Below are 17,638 nucleotides of genomic sequence, written 5' to 3'. Positions count from 1 at the left end.
ATAACCTATTTGAGGTAGGGTAGTCTGCACAATGTCACCCAATAAGATTTATAATGGAGCAAGGATATGCACTTGGATTTTACAGACTAAAATTATATTTTGTCTGATATTCTGTGTTGTACTAAGGGGAGCCATAGCAACAAGCCAAAAATCTACTTTCTGAATGAATGCCCAAAACAAAATGCATACATTACTAACATAAATCAATATGAAGCAACATATAAAGTGGCAGGGGGAGGCTGAGAGCATATTTTCTCTCTTAATTGACCACATTCCAAAAAATGTTTCAGAAATATAAGGCTCATATGTTCCCTGAGTGATGCTGTTCTTAAGTTTGTAATTCTAAAACTGGAATCTCCTGTCATTTAAAGTAAGCCACTATAAATCACTCGTCCAACTTTTAGCATACTGATGCACATGGATTGTCAACTGCACAGTTCAGCTGCTGTCTTGAAATTTTGTGCCCACATGCCAGACTTTAGCTTGCCCCAAGGCCCAGTTTACAAGGTTTATATTTTAAGAGCAGCGACAGCAGTGCAATCTAGTTGGGCAATTCCTGCCCACAACGGACCCATGGAGTAGCCTATGAAAGCCACTTTTCCTTTGCCTCAGTTATGTCCACCACCTGTAAAATGGGTATAAAGCTACAATCCCTACAATCCTGTTAGGGAAGCAGATCTGACTGAATTGTGGGATTACTTGAGCAAACATGCTTAAGTCTGCACAGTAATAAGGATTTGCCTCACAGAGCTGTCAAAGACAACCCAGGTAAGGGTGGTAAGCTGGGACAATGCACATTTAAACAGAAACAATTCCTTTGGGCCCTTCCAGGCCTGGGCCCTGCTATAACTAGAGCAAGGTTGCTAGATTATTTCATTTGTTGCTGTCATCTTTTCCTGCCAGAGGGAGGGAGCTGCTGATGCCATTCTCTGCCTCAGGTTCCCAAACAGCCTGGCAGGCCTTGGGCAGTGACGCAGCTTGACAGGGCGAGGAGGACAGGCTCCGTTCTTCCCCAGGCAAAAAACTGCCTTGGTGGTGGGGTGGGGGGTGGGCGGCCCTAGACCCTGCCATTACCCGGCGCATCCTTTCAAGAACAATTCCTCTTCCGCAAGAGAAGGCCAGCGCCTCTTCGCAGGAGGAACTCTCCCAACACTTCATATTTTATTTTATTTTTGCACGGCCAAATAAATAAATAAATAAATCTGAAGATCTTTGCAATCAGATGGGGGGGGGGTCGGGTGGAAGGACCCCACGTTAAGGGGAGGCAGGTGCCACGAGGCAAGCAGTGGGGATGGGTGGGGAAGGAGGGGGCGGAGTCCCTGGCCGGAAGTGCCTTTGCTGACATCGCTCCCGCCGGCCGGATCGGTGTTGGGGGGAGTCCGGGGTGCGCTCCGCTCCGCTCCTCGTCCGGAGAGTTTGTAAGTGATGCCGGAGGAGGGGGGCGCAGCCTGGGGGGGAAGCGGGCCGGCGATCCCTTCTCTCTCTTCCCATTGAGAGAGCTGGTAGGGGGCGGAACTGGGGATGGGGACCCTGCGCCCCAAAGGAGGGATTCGGGATCGCCCCGGTCTGCCCATCCTCCACTGAGAGCGAGTCGGGCTCTGATCATGGACCCGGCTGAGATCTGACGCACCCGGTTGCCATCCATCCTGGAGGGAGGGCAGGGTCTCCATTCCCACTCCCACATTTTAAACCCCCTGGGCGATCCAAGTGGGAAAGAGATATATTTGTGCCCCGTCCCCCCCACGCTTCCATTGGCAGGTTAGGGGCGGGGGTGCTGAACCCTTGCTGGTGGTTGTGGGCATGAAAGCAGGGCACTTAAATACAGGATATTGTCTTCTGTGAATGACGTAAGAGGGCTGAATATACAGCAGAGCCTTTCTAAGAGTCCGGGGCATCGGCTGCTGCTGTCTTGGGTCATTTGTTGAGAGTGATGACATATACGGTGCCTCTTGCATCATGCCCAGCATCCTTGGTGCTGCGCCCACCTTGTGTGAAGTGTCACGCACAGTCCTAGAATCATCTGTTGGCATATATCTGGGCGGAAGCTGATTGATCTTACGATCAAGGCCACCGAGCGTCTAGCAGTGCCGTCTGACTTGCAGTGTTTTAAGAAAAGTGTGTGCAGAATAATGCTTTTTGAGATTAAAAGAAAGAAAAGGCAGGCGCAACACAGCTTCTGCGAGAGCAGTTTGCATCCCATCGCAACCCCTGCTTTTATGTCTCTTTCCTGCATGATAAAGGCTATTTTGCGTTTTTGGAAAGTTGAGATAAGTTCCTTGTGAGAGGGCAGACTTCAAAATTACTATAAAGTGAAGGGCAAAGTCTCATTCTGGATGCAAAATGTTTATCAATCAGGCTTGCCATAAATACTTGTGTTAACCCTGATGCCCTCTTCTTGTGTTTATAAATGCGGGTGCAGTTGTTACACCTGCATCCTACCTTTGGATGAGGCTGAGTTCTCATAGAGGGGTATTTTAAAGGGTGAGCTTTCTCCCACTTTTCTTTGGAGTTGTGATGTTCCTTGAAATTCTTTCTTTTCTTTCTCTTTCTTTCTTTCTTTCTTTCTTTCTTTCTTTCCATTTTTTAAACAACCAAACTGTCAGTCAGCCAATCTCTGGGCAAGATTGCTTTTAAAATTATGTATTCTTTCTCTGTTCTTTTGACTTTGATGAGTTGCACAAACCCTGCTCTGCTGCTGGTTACTAAAACCTTTCTAAAGCTTATATACACAGATCTGTCTCTGTAACCCTTTCCTCTGTGCTACTCTCAACTCCTCTGTCTCTATCTTTATAGATCATGTTGCCTTTAGGATTAGAGGGACAAGAGGTCATTATTTAACAATGGGTAGGAGAAAAAAAATGTGGTTTTTTCCCCCCTCTGGGTTTTTCCCTCCTCCTGGGTGCTGGAGAGGAAAAGCTATGTGTTTGCAGATTGCATGAATCAAGGCATTGAATTTGGGACATCAGCTGGAATTCATTCTGCCTAGAAGTTGGGAGTTCAGGGTGGACATTCTTAAGTAGGTAATGTAAGCTTAGTCTCACTGACAAAACTTGCTACAGTGGTGCCTCACAAGACGAAAAGAATCCGTTCTGTGATTCTCTTCGTCTAGCGGTTTTTTCGTCTTGCGAAGCAAGCCCATTGACGGATTAGCGGATTAGCGCTATTAGTGGCTTTTAGCGGCTTTTAGCGGCTTATCGGCTTATCGGATCAGCTGATAAGCGGCTTAGCGGCTTAGAAAAAGGGGGGGGGACCCGCAGGAACTCGCAAGACATTTTTGTCTTGCGAAGCAAGCCCATAGGAGATTCTTTTTGCGAAGCACCTCCAAAACGGAAAACTCTTTCGTCTAGCGAGTTTTCCGTCTTGCGAGGCATTCGTCTTGCGGGGCACCACTGTATATGTAGAAAGACTCTTGTAAACACCGCCTTGTATGGAAAGGAATATAGGCCTTTTATGAAAACAAAACCTCAAATCCTTTCCTGAGGTTCTCTTTGCCAACTTGGGCCATTTTTATTATAGGATATAGGAACAAAGGCTCAGTGGAAACTGTAAAACTGAGTCGATACAGATGTGGAGATCATTTCTAGAGGTGCAGTTGCATAGTCTGTTACAGCAAAAGTGAGTTTTGTGGTACCTTGAATAGGAACAGATCTGTGAGTCTTGTAAGTAAGCCTACAAAAATGACTAGTTTGCAAGAAAAAGTAGCCTGCATTTCCATGCTGGCTGCACTCCCTCCTCTTAGGCTAGTAAGAAAAGGTTTTTTTGCTGCATTAGCAGCACCAAAGTGACCTTTATGGGGCACAAGCCTGGGCAGTGTGGCTGGAAGTCCTGGGTGTTCAGACAAGATCCCCCTCTCAACTGGCTGCTGCCAAAGAAGGGGTGGATCACTCTATACCTCCTCTGCTAGCCCACTTGCTAGACTTTCCTTCCTCTATGGCTAGCAGAGGAGAAATGGAGCAATTCCACACACACACACACACACACACACACACACACACACACACACACAAACACCAGGCTGCTTATGCACTTGTACCAGGCAAGCTGTTAAATGCAAGGCTGTATGTACTGTAATATAAGCTTTCATTCACAATTGATTAAGAAGCATGAAGTTGCTGGGAACTGCAGATGGGGAGAGTGCAGTTGTGCTCAGGTGCTGCTTTTGGGTTTCCTGTGGGTGTCTGGTTGGCCACTGAAAGAAGTGCATGCATGATGGAACTTTGGCATGATCCAGCAAGGCTCTTAAGTTCTTATGTTCAGTTGGCAGGCTCCTCAATTTAAGATTATGGTTGCTTGGGAACTTCTAAAAATAGGAGTTCTTCATCATGAAAAGCAGGGTTAGATCCTAGGAAACCAGTTTAAATTAAACTAACAATATCTGGCAAGCTTAAACAGGAAAAATAAATAAAATATTCACGTCCAATTTTGATCAAGATCTTAGCATTTCATTTTGTTTAGTGTGCTAAATACACAGAAGCAAAACAGTAAAAAACCCAGTAAAATTAAGTGTGTGAACTTTCGGAAGAGGGGAATTTAACTGTCTCAAAACCTCTTTGTTTCTCCTGCTAAATGCAATTATTAATAATAGTGGTGCAGCAGAAGGAACTTTTTTCTTTTCCAGGTCTTTCTAGCATCTTCTAAACAGCCAATTTTTCCAACGGCAGAGATTAAATCTTATTTTGGTGCCTTTGTTAGCTCTAGCCTTTGAACCGGAATTTTCCCCTTGTTTAGAACTGCTTGATTGGATCGCTATATAATTAGTGGGGTGAGGGGGGAGCAGTAGTTTTCCTCTGAAATGTTGAGCTTGGTTGGGCCACTGCAGATTGCCAGACTAGACAAGCTGGATTTGCAGTAACTTGTTATGCTCTAAACAAGTTTTCCCAAGGGAAGCTTTCAGGACTTAAGAGTGAAATTACGGTAAGTCTAACCAGAACTGAACGGGTAAGTCTTGACATGATATTTCTCCCCTTCTTATTTATATTAAGCACTTTTAGCTAATGGATGCATATACCTGAATACCTCCATGTGATTTTTTCACACAGTATAGCTTGAAAATAAAGTAGTAAACTGAGGTGGATACAATTCTGTATTTTGTAAGTATTTCAGCGGAAAACCTACGGCTGGAGTTAACAAGCAATCTAATGAATATTCTTTTTAACCTATGAACATTCACTTGTTATATGTTGTTGGTTTGGTTTAATAAACAATATGTTCTAAAAGCTATAGTTCATCCACCATGAAATTACTGGTTTTTTTGAAGGCAGTGAGTTGTAGTTATGAGGACTGGAACTCGGAGGGTGGAGATTGCCATTAGTAAAAATGGAAGCAAGAGCTTCTCCTTGTGGCCATGCCAGAGGAGGAGAGGAGTGTGTGGAAGCAGACAAGTCTGAGGGTTGCCTAGCCTTGCTCCTGTAAATATAGTTCACTGTTACAACTGTATTGCCCAGCATAAAGTAGCAAGTATTGTAGGACTTTGGGACTGAAGCAAGACACAAGTGCGTTTCCGGTCATGAACTTTCTACTCTTGGGTTGTGCTTTGTGACTTCACACAAAGTTGCTTCTAAAACTTGCAGACATAGCTACACTTGGAGTTGCTGGTGTTGGCATCCGTCTGCCTCTGGAGACAATGGAGTGCGCCTCCGGGGGTGAAGTCAGACTGCTGGAGAATCACAGTGCCTGTTGTGGCTGCAGAGACCGGTAACTTGTAACTGCTGCCTCCTACGTTGTTTTTGCTGTGTTGGCAGCACTGAAGTGACCTCTCTGGGGTGCAAGCGGGTACACAAAGACATGTGGCATTACTTGAGGGATCAAAGGTAACCATGGAAAGGTTAGCAAGGGTTAGCGAAACTATTAGCAAAGGTATTACCTTCTAAGAGCAACATTTATCCAGAATATTATACTCAGAGACAACTTTATGCCATTGAAATTTGTCCTTAGCTTGCCATACCATTAGATTGCGAGTTGCCATCTTCTGCCCTTGTAGCACCAGGAGAGTTTTTTAATTTTACGCTTTCCTGGAATAACTTCCATCTTGCAGGAAAGTATATTGGTGATCTAAAACTACTTCTGGCTTTGGCTCCACCCATGTTTGGAATTGGCCATACCTGCTTTGGGCTTTAGCCAAACACTTGCCCCTGGGGGATTGTGGCCTTTGACTTAAAAGACTCCCCACCCCTAATTTAAGGCTCACTTCTGCTGACTTGCTGCTGAGTGGGTGGAAATAAAAAGAGGGACGTACTATATCGAAACAAGGTTTACTGGTTAGTGCTAATAGGGAATGCAGTGCAGAATCCTGTCTCCAACTAATGCCAGTGGTATATGCATAATATTTTACTGAGCTTTCTAAGGTCACATGATTTGCTTCAGATCCTGAATGAAATGTAATACCTAGTTCTTTCTCTTTTTAAAGGCTACCTTGTTATTGCTACACCCTGTGATGGTGAAGCCTCCTATTTGTGGAAAGTGTGCAAAAGTTTTTTTCTGCATATTAATGGCTGGCAGAGAAAGTGCATACGCTGACAAAGAGTAGGAGAATTAAAGGATGGACTGGACGGAAAAAGGATGAACAAAAATCTTCCCCCATATTCCTCCAACAGAGTCCAGCTGTTAGGTCAAACCTACACAAGTTGCTTGGGGGGGGGGGAATCATCACATGGCAACCTTTTCTGGTCATGCTCCTCTTGCGAAGTTTCCTTGGGAATTCACCTCTAAGGAATCAGATTTACATGTAGCTACGTACTGAGGAGTAATAAGAAAACGGCCTTCGGTCCATAGTTAAATATTGAACTGACCCCTTGTAGGTAATTTCCTAAGGAGGCTTTAATACGGGGGACAGGGGGGAATTGTCAGTACAAGATAACTTGTGACCAAAAGAAGAAGAAAAGGCTATTTCATAGGTGGCACTGTGGGTTAAACCACAGAGCCTAGGACTTGCTGATCAGAAGGTCGACGGTTCGAATCCCCGCGATGGGGTGAGCTCCCGTTGCTCGGTCCCTGCTCCTGCCAACCTAGCAGTTCGAAAGCACGTCAAAGTGCAAGTAGATAAATAGGTACCGCTCCGGCGGGAAGCTGTACGCCGGCTCCCTCAGCCAATAAAGCGAGATGAGCACCCCAACCCTAGAGTCGGGCACGACTGGACCTAGTGGTCAGGGGTCACTTTACCTTTACCTGTACCCCAGACGAGCCTTCCTCAGCCTGGTGCCCTCCAGATGTGTTGAACTACAATTCCCATGAACCCCAGCCAGCATGGCCATTCTAACTAGGCCTGATGGGAGTTCTCCAAAATATCTGGAGAGCACCAGACTGGGGAAGGCTGCCCCTAGATTCCCATCCAAGCATGCACAGTCCCCATTTGCCAGCCCCTCTTCTTCATACTCCCTCTGCAGTCTGACATGCAGGTTCTGTTCCTGCACAGAGCACTCCTTAGAACTCTAGCTAAGGAACTGGTACTTTTGCCCCTTCCCTTCTTCCTCTCTTGGGCCTTACTGGAGGGCCAGTGCTATCCCATAATTCAGTCCTTTCTTATCCTGTTATTCCTGCTTGTTAACTACATGGACTGAACTGCTGTCACATGCATTAGCTGGCTGGTTCTGGTAAATCTGACAGCAAAATCAGCAATTTGTACATTGCAGAACACACACTTCCTTTACAGAGATTATATCCACGCGGAAAAAGTGGTGTGTTGAGGGGTCATCATTGAGCTCCTGACCTCAGCCTTGTTTCTGTGCATGCTGCATTCCCATGGCAACCATTTGCTGCTTTTTTGGCTGGCTGCCCTCTTCTTCTTCCTGGTTCTGCTCAGCGACTGCAGTCCTTGACAGAAACTTTCAGCAATCATGTGAAACCATATGTCTCAAAACAGAGTTTTTTGAAACTCTTAAGTTCTGAGTGGTTTTCTTTACAGTGCACGAACATAACTGGGAAGAGACAAGGATAAGAATCTGTAGAGCGTAACCCATAGAAGAGTCCAGAGATGCAGTTCATTCTCCCACATCTCTATGAATTGCTGAGATCTGAGATGCTTTTGGCCATGATGACAACAAGTAGAGTTTCTTTTGCTAGTAAGAGCCAGATTGTTATGCTTCTCGCTACTTCAGTGGCCAGCAGAAGCACACAGGCCGTATCCTATCTCTTGGGCAGGAGCAATACAGAAGTTTTCATTTAAATTTGATGGTGCTGCCAAGTGGTGGAAAAGTGAGGCATGTGGTTGCACTGGAACTCTTGGAGAAAGGACCCTGGGCGGCACTATAATTTGGGATTGTGTAATCGATGAGCAAGAAAATGGTGTGTCGAAATGGAAATTAAAACTGAAGCGTATGCCAGGCACCATCTCTTCCCCTGAGCGCTAGGGGATGAAAGAGATGGAAGACGTCTTTGAAGAGGAATGATGGCGGAGATTGGGCAGTGCATTCATATAGACTTTAAGGTGTATGTCAACCCCACTTTTGCATGGCTGTATTAGATGGTGAGTTTTACATCTTACTTCTTAAGGCTGTCAAGCTATACAAACATACTTAGCAGTAACTTCCATTGAACACAACAGGGCTTAGTTTTTGAGTAGGTGCGCATAAGGTGTCACTTTAACAAGATACGGCACAGCCCTCAATCTGGGTTGCTGGAGTGCCTATGGCAGCACTTTCCTAGAGCTGGTTCCCTTGCCTTCCTGGATAATTACCAGCGCAAGGAATATCTCCATCCAGGTCACCCTTCCTTGCTTCTGGGGAATAATCTCCATACCAAGGCATGTGGTATGACCAAATCTGCTTTGGGACACTTATCATGAGATATTGGGTATGAAATTTTTGCTGCATGTTTTTCCCCCTTTAAAATGCATGGAAGCAGGGTCTGGTTTCCATATTTGCAAAGAGGTAATTCACATTTGAAACATGCATGCAATTTTGATATCTTTAGCAGAGTTGAAAGTGCTTAGAGAGAAGACACCTGCGAATCTGTGTGTGTGTATGTGTGTGTTTTGAAGAGGCAGAGAGGGCCAGATTACTGGCTGTCAGATCTGGTCTGCACTGGAGATCTATTACACTTGTTGACATTTCAGCCTTCAACTTGGATTTTGTGCTGCAACGTGGAACTTTTTCATCAGCCGCTGAGCTGTAGGGTGTGAGGAGGTGATGCCTTGACTGCTGGGAGTCAGGTTGCATCAGCTCCTTCCAGGGCTCTCCCGTCTTTCTGTTGGAGCTGATGTGGTTCATCCAGGCAGCAGCTCAGGGATTGGCGGCTGCCAAGGAGTCGTAATTGGCTTCAGCTGGATTTTCAGGAATTAACTCTCTCGACTCGGGAGACTTCTGCGGTTCCTTCTATCTGAGGTTTCCCTTTCCCCCCCCTCCCACATCCCTGCCTCCAGCTTTTCTTCTTGAAGAGCAGGGACAGGCCCTTATTTGACATTGGGACTTTTCTGCACCTGGAATCGATGCTTTCAGAAAGACAGTTCTTGGATCCAGTTCCTGGGCTGCATGTGTCTGCTTTCTCTAATCCAGTGCTAGGGAGCTGAAGGCAAAAACGGGGCTTGTAGCATCACTGAGTCATCGTGTCTTAGCGCTTCTATTGGAGTGCTTTTCTGCAAGGGCTTCCAGACTCTCTTTATCTGAAATGTTTGGGTGAGAAACATGGAAATCCTTTTTTTGCTATTGCTCTTGTCAAAATGAGAATGGGATGGGATCTTTGGAATTGCCGTTTTCATCTTCCCTTCTTCCAGTGCAAATGGAGCAGCAACAGTTTCAGGAAGGATTGAATTCCTGTCTGAAGCAGGTTTTAAATTGAACCCACAGTACCAGGTGTCTATCTCTGACAGATTGTGTAGTCCCTGTTAGACAGGCAAGTTCTCTGGCTGAATGTTGGAAGTCCTTGGTAGTGGTGCTGGGAGGGGAGCCAAAGTTTTCTCACTTTTCCTGGTGCATATATACCGTATGTATGCATGCAATTTTGGGGGGAAACTGTAATGCTGTACTGCAATACTGAACACCTGAAATTGTACAGTTGGTGCTATATTTGCGAGTTTTAAAGGTCTTGGTCTTATTCAAACAATAGTTACAAATGTATCGAGTGTTGGAGCTGCAAGTTGTTCCACGCTAACCTAGGTATATCTTAGTTTTTGCCAGAAATTAAAAATAAACTGAAAATGTGAAACTATGTGCTTTATAATAAAGATTTATGTGCTTTATAATAAAGATTTATTATCTGGTCTTAGCCTTGGTATTATACTGCAGAAGCGGGAACAAATAATATTTTTAAGAGAAAAGGGCTTAGAAAATACCTAAAATAAAGACCAGCAATAAATTTGGATAGTCATATATCATAAGGTTGCTGTCTTGTGTACATTTAACTAGGAGCCAGCTACATATACATGTGCACTCAGAAGCAAGCTTCACAGTAATTGTAAAGAAAATTGGCTATCCTGTACCCATATCTCTGTTGTTGTTTTTTGTTCACCCTCCATTCTTAAACTGATTGCATTTCAAGTTTATTTCTCTAACAAGCATCTGCCTGATCCATAGCTTCTTTTGCACTGAGTTTCATGGCCTTCAGAAAGTGGAAGTTGTGCAAGAGTGAAAAGAAGCAAATTCTTGCTACCCTCTCATGTTAGTCCAATGGTCCTTGGTTGTATTTGTGTATCTTCAAACTTGATTTAGGAGGAATTTGATTCAAGTGAAGAATCAGGGGCTGCATTGTACATTGTTGTTTGTTAAAGGAGCAATATGCTTAGCAGCCTCATAGTCTGAACCCGGTACGTGGAGAAGATGTTTTGTATTCTACGACTTGGAAAATGCACTCCCAGTGTAAAGATCTGAAGAATATTGCTGGTTTAATACTAGAAGTAACAATACTACCCTTGAATCTTAACTCTATGAGTTTTTGTAGTAGCATAACTGGCTGCAACATTATTTTCAAAAAGTATTCCACATCACTCTGGAAAAGAAAAACAATGCATAATAGATTTTTTACCTTTCTCCCAAATCTTCCACTGAAACACTGGAGGGAAATCCTGGGTTGCAGTGATGAGCCACTTCTCACATATTAAACTTTGCTGCAGGGCTGTCATGCAACTTGCCATGGGGAGACTACCTGGGACACAGGAATAATGGAGAATCATGTAGGCTTCTTTGTTCTCTTGCAGGCGCTGTTGATTCCATCAAGATGCTGTGCCGAGCTGCTCTTCTGCCTTCCTTGCGTTCTTCAGGACAATTCTGGCGGCAAACCGAAGTGGCAGGCTCTCACCCTTGTATGTATCAGAAGGCGGCAACTGTGGGCTGATATACAATGAACTGAAAAAAATGTTTAAAATGACATTTGTTAAAAAAACCAGAAGCTTTTTTGATAGGAATTTTAGGACAACTGCCGAAAGAAAAATGGACATTATTTATGTACGCTACAACAGCAGCGTACAGGACGCGGGTGGCGCTGTGGTCTAAACCGCAGAGCCTAGGGCTTGCTGATCAGAAGGTCGGGGGTTCAAATCCCCGCGACAGGGTGAGCTCCCGTTGCTCGGTCCCTGCTCCTGCCAACCTAGCAGTTCGAAAGCACGTCAAAGTGCAAGTAGATAAATAGGTACTGCTCCGGCGGGAAGGTAAACAGTGTTTCCGTGCGCTGCTCTGGTTCGCCAGAAGCGGATTAGTCATGCTGGCCACATGACCCGGAAGCTGTACGCCGGTTCCCTCGGCTAGTAAAGCGAGATGAGCGCCGCAACCCCAGAGTCGGCCACGACCGGACTTAATGGTCAGGGGTCCCTTTACCTTTACCTTTACAACAGCAGCAAGACTTCTGATAGCACAGAACTGGAAGACTGGAGAAATACCGTAAAAGGAACAATGGCAAGAAAAGTTGATGAACTATGCAGAGCTGGCAAAGTTAACAGACAAATTGCGAGAAAAGGACAATAGTGACTTTGAAAAAGAATGGGAACCTTTTACATTATATTTGCAGAAACAACAAAAAAACATAGACTCATTGGCAGGTTTTAAATAAACATTTACAATTTTATTCACAATAAAACAAGAAATTTAACGGTATGACAATATAAAATATATATAAACAGCAGAATGCAACATGAGACATAATAAACCAGGGATGGAAGTTGAGGGAGGACAACAGGGAAGGGGGAAACTGAAATGTGAATGTTATGTAATGATTATAGATATTGTTATGAGAAAAGAAAATCAATAAAAATTAATTAGAAAAAAGAAAAAAGGAGGAGGCAACTGTGGGTAGAGGCCTTTCTGTTAACACTGCAGAATTGGGAATTTCTCAACAATTAAAATTCCAGACCTTGGTGTCCTGATTCTTACTTTACTGCTAAAATGTGAGCAGCATGGCTTTGGCAATGTATTGTATTACTCTGCCCCCTACTGGTTTGTTGAAGCATTGCTGCAGAAATATAGTTTCTTCAAGCCCTTAGCTGTCTTGGCTGATGTTCAGCCTAAAGGAAAAGGACATGGCTTCCATAAAGCCAGTAGTTCCATTTCCTTATTTGTCTGTCAGTACCATGTTCCATAAACACAAATGGGGAGCTAAATGAAGAATGTATATAAGGGGGAAACAAGGGCCTTACCTCTAGGTGGTGATGTAGACCATGCTTGTTAGCTGGCAATTATAAACAACAGGGAGTGTGAAGGGTTTGCATTCTTTATAAAAGCAGTTGCATCCTACCTTTCCATTTTAAAATAAAATGCCCAAGGTGTCTAACAACACAATATTAAGACTCACCACAACATGGTGTAAAGCACAATATAATTAAAACAAAAAATGTTTTAATAAACTGGTTAAAAAACAAAAAAAGCATACAACTGCTAAAAATAAATATAGCTAGTTTTAATTCTATAAATGTTAAATTGTGTTTTAATGATTTCCCCCCCCCCCTATGTTTTTAGTGTATCCAAGTGTATTGTTTGTATCTAAGCTGCCTTGAGTTCTGTCAGGTCAAAAAGGCAGGGAATAATAATAATAATAATAATAATAATAATAATAATAATAATAATAGGTGATAACAACAATAACAATAATAACAATAATAATATGGCATGCAAGATGCAAGCTTTAGCTTATGCAGAGTAGAGGAAATTATATTTGCCTTTAACCCTGACTGATGCTACAGTTGGCAGAGATGTGGCTAGGGACAAGGTGGCCCACTCCCTTTGATTTTTGTTGGGTCTCCTGTGGGTCGTGGTATTTAAAGTATCAACATAACTGCAAGGAGACCAAGAGACAGAGTATGACCTCAGAATATTCTGGTCAGTTGGTCAAGTGGTACTTGGAATACTTATTTTGCTCTGCAAAGGTGTTCCTTGGGCTAATGTTTTTTCTCACTCATTTAAAAACTGGACACTAGGTAGAGGCAGGTGATATGTCCAGACTCCCCCACTCTCTCCTGACCTGGGACCTGGAAAAGGGGGGTGGGATTTTGGTTCAATGTACTTGCCTCTAATGCCTTTGCTGTGTGTTTCAACCACAGGTCTACTGGCTCCTAACCTGGTGTTGAGGAATGAGTCTGCTCGGGGCTGGAGTAACATCCCGTTCATCACGGTGCCCCTCAGCCGAACCCATGGCAAGTCCTTTGCTCACCGCAGCGAGCTGAAGCATGCCAAGAGGATTGTGGTGAAGCTGGGCAGCGCTGTTGTGACTCGAGGAGACGAATGTGGCTTAGCCCTGGGGCGACTGGCATCCATTGTTGAGCAGGTAAGCAGGCTGGGAGGCACTGTGGGTATTTGGCTTCGTGTTCTCCTTACCAAACCCTGCCAGGCACCTCAGTGGTTAAAGTTGTCTCCACTTTATGCTGGAATGCCCAGACACTCGTAGGCCATTAGCTTTTAGTTAATCCTGGTTGTTGCTAGAAATGTGCAGCCCACACTGTGTTTCAAAGATTGCAGTTTCCTTCTCTTCTGCTTGCTGTTTTTATTGTTTTAATTTGGATATTTGCTTGCTGTAATGTGTATGGGTTGCTCGTGCTTAAGTTGCTGCCTCTCCAGGCTTTGTTGCCTTGCTAAACCTTTCAGTCTGGGCAGCCCTTCACTTCGTGGCTGCCTCAGTCGCTAGCAGAATCCGTCAGTGGGCGTTTCTTAAATCTTTTCCAACATAAAAGTTGTTTGACACCCAGTCTCCTCCTACTCTTTCTGAGCGGAAGTCTTCTGCGCAGGGTGGGCGTGGGTAGCGGAGGACCCGTGCTCTCCCCGCTGGTGTCCGGTGAAGAGTCCTGGAGCCCTCTCGCTGATTCCCCCATCAGCCCCTCTATATCCCTGGTGTTGCGCTGATTTGCTTCCCCATCTGCGGAGCTGCCTCTCTCCCTGCTGGGCCCTTCTCCAGCATCATTTGAGAGCCTTCCCTCCGCCTCTAGCTCCGATGTCAGTTCCCTGACACTTGCGTTGTACGCCACCCTGAGATCAGCTGAAGAAGACTGCTTTTGGGCACCATGCCCTCACATGGTCACATGACTCACACAGGAGTGCGGCCCAGAAGACATGTTTTGCGCTGGGGCATGTTGGAGGGTATGGTGGCACCATTCACATAATAAAAACAACCACCCAGAGTGGCTGGAGAAACCTAGCCAGATGGGTGGGGTATAAATAATAAAATTATTATTATTTCCAAAAGTAGGGGTGTCCAAGGCTTGCCTTTTGAAAAACAGGGGATCTGCATTACTTAGGTACAGTGGTGCCTCGCAAGACGAAAAGAATCCGTTCTGTGATTCTCTTCGTCTAGCGGTTTTTTCGTCTTGCGAAGCAAGCCCATTGACGGATTAGCGGATTAGCACTATTAGCGGCTTTTAGCGGCTTTTAGCGGCTTATCTGCTGATCGAATCAGCTGATAAGCGGCTTAGCGGCTTAGAAAAAGGGGGGAAGGGAAAAAAACCAGCAGGAACTCGCAAGACATTGTCGTCTTGCGAAGCAAGCCCATAGGAAATTTGTTTTGCGAAGCACCTCCAAAACGGAAAACTCTTTCGTCTAGCGAGTTTTCCGTCTTGCGAGGCATTCGTCTTGCGGGGCACCACTGTAATTGGGAACCACTGGATTAGAGGAATATTTGAATACACAGATAACAGTTGAAGGCAGGGGTTAAATGTAATGGGCAGTAGAGTGCGGAGGGGCAGAAATATGGTTTAATATTAAAACACATGTGATTAATATTAAAATATTAACATTAAAAGGCAATGCTTTTGAGACTCCCACCAAGACTAATGGTATCTCAGGAGCTGCCTATGTTATCTTGCAATGATGGCAACCCCCAAAGTGTGGAAGTAACATAAGGAGAATAAATAATCCTCATTTTAAAGATGTAACAGAGTACTAATGCATCTCCCAAAACATCTCCCACTGAGGTGTTGCTGCAGTTATGTTGAGGCAGGAGTGCCATATTCATGAAACTGATAATAAACCTAGGGTGTTATAGGGAGAAGGGTGGTTATATTTATTTCCCCAACATATTCCAAAGAGTGGGAATCGTCTCTGAGTCGGCCTTTTCCCTCCCAGTGACCCTGTGTGCTAGGCAACATATAAACCCAAGAAAGCTTACATTCTTCCTGCTTTGGAGAAATGTTTTCCTACAGAATGATCGCAACAGCGTCTAAAAATTGGAAGCAAGGTAAGATGGCTTTAAATTAGACTAAGGGTTGGTTCTCTCGTGCCTGCAGGTATCCATGTTGCAAAACCAGGGCCGGGAGATGATGATCGTCACCAGCGGGGCTGTGGCCTTTGGGAAGCAGCGGCTGCGTCACGAGATCTTGCTCTCTCAGAGTGTGAGGCAGGCTCTCCACTCAGGGCAGAACCAGCTCAAGGACATGGTAAGCCAGTGGGAGAGCGACCTGGGTTCTTCGGTGGTGGTGCAGAAACCACTGTTCCTGGCTGACTTGTTCTCTAATCTTTGCAGGCGATTCCCGTGCTGGAGGCTCGAGCCTGTGCAGCTGCCGGTCAGAGCGGGCTGATGGCTCTCTATGAGGCCATGTTCACACAGTACAGCATCTGTGCAGCCCAGGTAGGGAACTTTGTACACACTCCTCCTCAGAGTGTATCAGCTGCCTTGGGCACCATGCAAGTTCTCTCTTGACTCCTGGAAGAAGGCTCTCTTTCATGCTATTTGCCAGGAAGCCTATTCCAACACTAGGGCCCCCCAGTTCAGTACATGCCAACACCTTACCCCTCCATCCCTTCCTTTGCTTTGCACAACCTTAATACTCCCCCTTTCCTCCCCCCAATAAGGCCATGATAACTGCATTTCAGATTCACAACAGGCTAGCCGACCTTTTACATCTGAAGTGGTTTGTACATCGACCCCTCGCTTTGTTTGCTTTGACTTAACAGAACTTCCATTTCCTTTGTTGTAAGAATTTAGCTAGTTCGTTTGTAACTTGCACGCTTGGCGGCCCTCTTCATGCCGAAACTGATAGTGGATAATTTTTGTCAGAGCAGTTCTTTTCTTCCTTCCAGATTTTAGTCACCAACTTGGATTTCCACGACGAGCAGAAGCGCCGGAATTTAAACGGGACGCTGCACGAACTGTTGCGGATGAACATTGTCCCCATAATCAACACCAACGATGCTGTGGTTCCTCCCCCAGAGCCAAACAGTGATCTTCAGGGGGTAAACGTGGGTAGCGCATTGCAGTGGGTGGTGGTTGCTCGCTGGCTCGTGGACCCGCTAACACGCTGACTCCGGGCTGTAGTGCACGCTAACGTCATAACGCTCTGGATTCTCCAAGGTGACTTGCTGCTTGTGGATGTAGTAGATCTGGCTATTTGGTGTGGCTTGCGAGGCTAGCTGTCGACTCAAGGCTGGTAGTACGACTCCTAACCATCTACTGTTGCGCTTTGCTTTTCTATGAATTGCTTGGGCATTGGGTTAGCTCTCGCCTGGCTAGTATTGCTGACTTTTACAATGTGTGTTCCAGGTAATTAGTGTGAAGGACAACGACAGCTTAGCAGCCCGTCTGGCTGTGGAAATGAAGACCGACCTGCTGATTGTTCTTTCGGATGTTGAAGGTACGAGAGTTGTTTTGTTTCTGGCTAAATGGCCAGTGCAGCTTTGTGATCCTTTTCAGCGCTGTGGTTCAGGAATCATATTCTGCCTTTTGCTTCTAAATTCTGACTCTGGCTATCCCTTAGTGTGATAGCTTACGGTCCAACTGGATGACTCGATACTAGCAATGCAGTCCCTATGATTCAGAGGATCCAGTTACCTCAGTCTTTTTTCTTTTCTTGTCTGAATGGTAGAGGTCAAAGATTTATTTTACAAATATATGTGCATTGTTTTTCAACCATAATGATATTGAAGGTATGTTCCGGTAGCTCATTCCCACCGTTCCATTTCAGGACTCTTTGATAGCCCCCCAGGATCAGATGACGCAAAGCTCATTGACATATTTTATCCTGGAGACCAGCAGTCTGTGACTTTTGGAACCAAATCTCGGGTGGGAATGGGAGGCATGGAAGCCAAGGTTGGTCAAGCTCCTCACCATTTTGCTGTGTTTGTGTCCATTTACTGGGGAAAATAGGAGGGCACTTTGCAATATCTAAAGACCCTGCTTAGCCTTTATAACAAACATGTTAATTTTCTAGATTTCTTTATAAAAACACTTTTCTGTTGCATCCTATGCCATGCCTGTGAGATAAACTATGAGCTGCTTATGGCAGTAATGAGAAACCTGT

At 45.0% G+C, this 17,638-nt stretch overlaps 1 protein-coding gene and 1 long non-coding RNA gene across 7 annotated transcripts in view; one reads left to right on the top strand and one right to left on the bottom strand.

Annotated features, from left to right (window-relative positions):
- The first annotated feature begins 1,290 nt into the window (after positions 1–1,290).
- ALDH18A1 (aldehyde dehydrogenase 18 family member A1) overlaps positions 1,291–17,638 on the top strand; it is a 31,492-nt gene continuing 15,144 nt past the window's right edge. The window contains exons 1-8 of one of the 6 annotated variants that reach the window (XM_081191238.1): positions 1,291–1,418; positions 11,126–11,230; positions 13,457–13,680; positions 15,629–15,778; positions 15,865–15,969; positions 16,404–16,574; positions 16,882–16,972; positions 17,303–17,427. In XM_081191238.1, the coding sequence (XP_081047364.1) occupies positions 11,146–11,230; positions 13,457–13,680; positions 15,629–15,778; positions 15,865–15,969; positions 16,404–16,574; positions 16,882–16,972; positions 17,303–17,427 (951 nt within the window). In that variant the 5' untranslated portion in view covers positions 1,291–1,418; positions 11,126–11,145. Of the gene's footprint in view, positions 1,419–2,386; positions 2,482–4,895; positions 4,915–11,125; positions 11,231–13,456; positions 13,681–15,628; positions 15,779–15,864; positions 15,970–16,403; positions 16,581–16,881; positions 16,973–17,302; positions 17,428–17,638 lie in introns of those variants that run through there. The other 5 variants (XM_081191240.1, XM_081191239.1, XM_081191235.1 and 2 more) reach the window with 5 other exon arrangements.
- On the bottom strand, positions 2,535–3,968 carry LOC308585536. Its single transcript, XR_014007469.1, has 2 exons — positions 3,388–3,968; positions 2,535–3,049 (listed from the first exon to the last, which is right to left on the bottom strand). It is a non-coding gene; the product is annotated as an uncharacterized lncRNA (long non-coding RNA).

The sequence above is a fragment of the Podarcis bocagei genome (genome assembly GCF_964188305.1).
Source record: "Podarcis bocagei genome assembly, chromosome: 4".
NCBI classification, from domain to species: Eukaryota; Metazoa; Chordata; class Lepidosauria; order Squamata; family Lacertidae; genus Podarcis; species Podarcis bocagei.
Note: the sequence above shows the minus strand (reverse complement) of the source record. Positions and strands in the feature narration are given on the sequence as shown.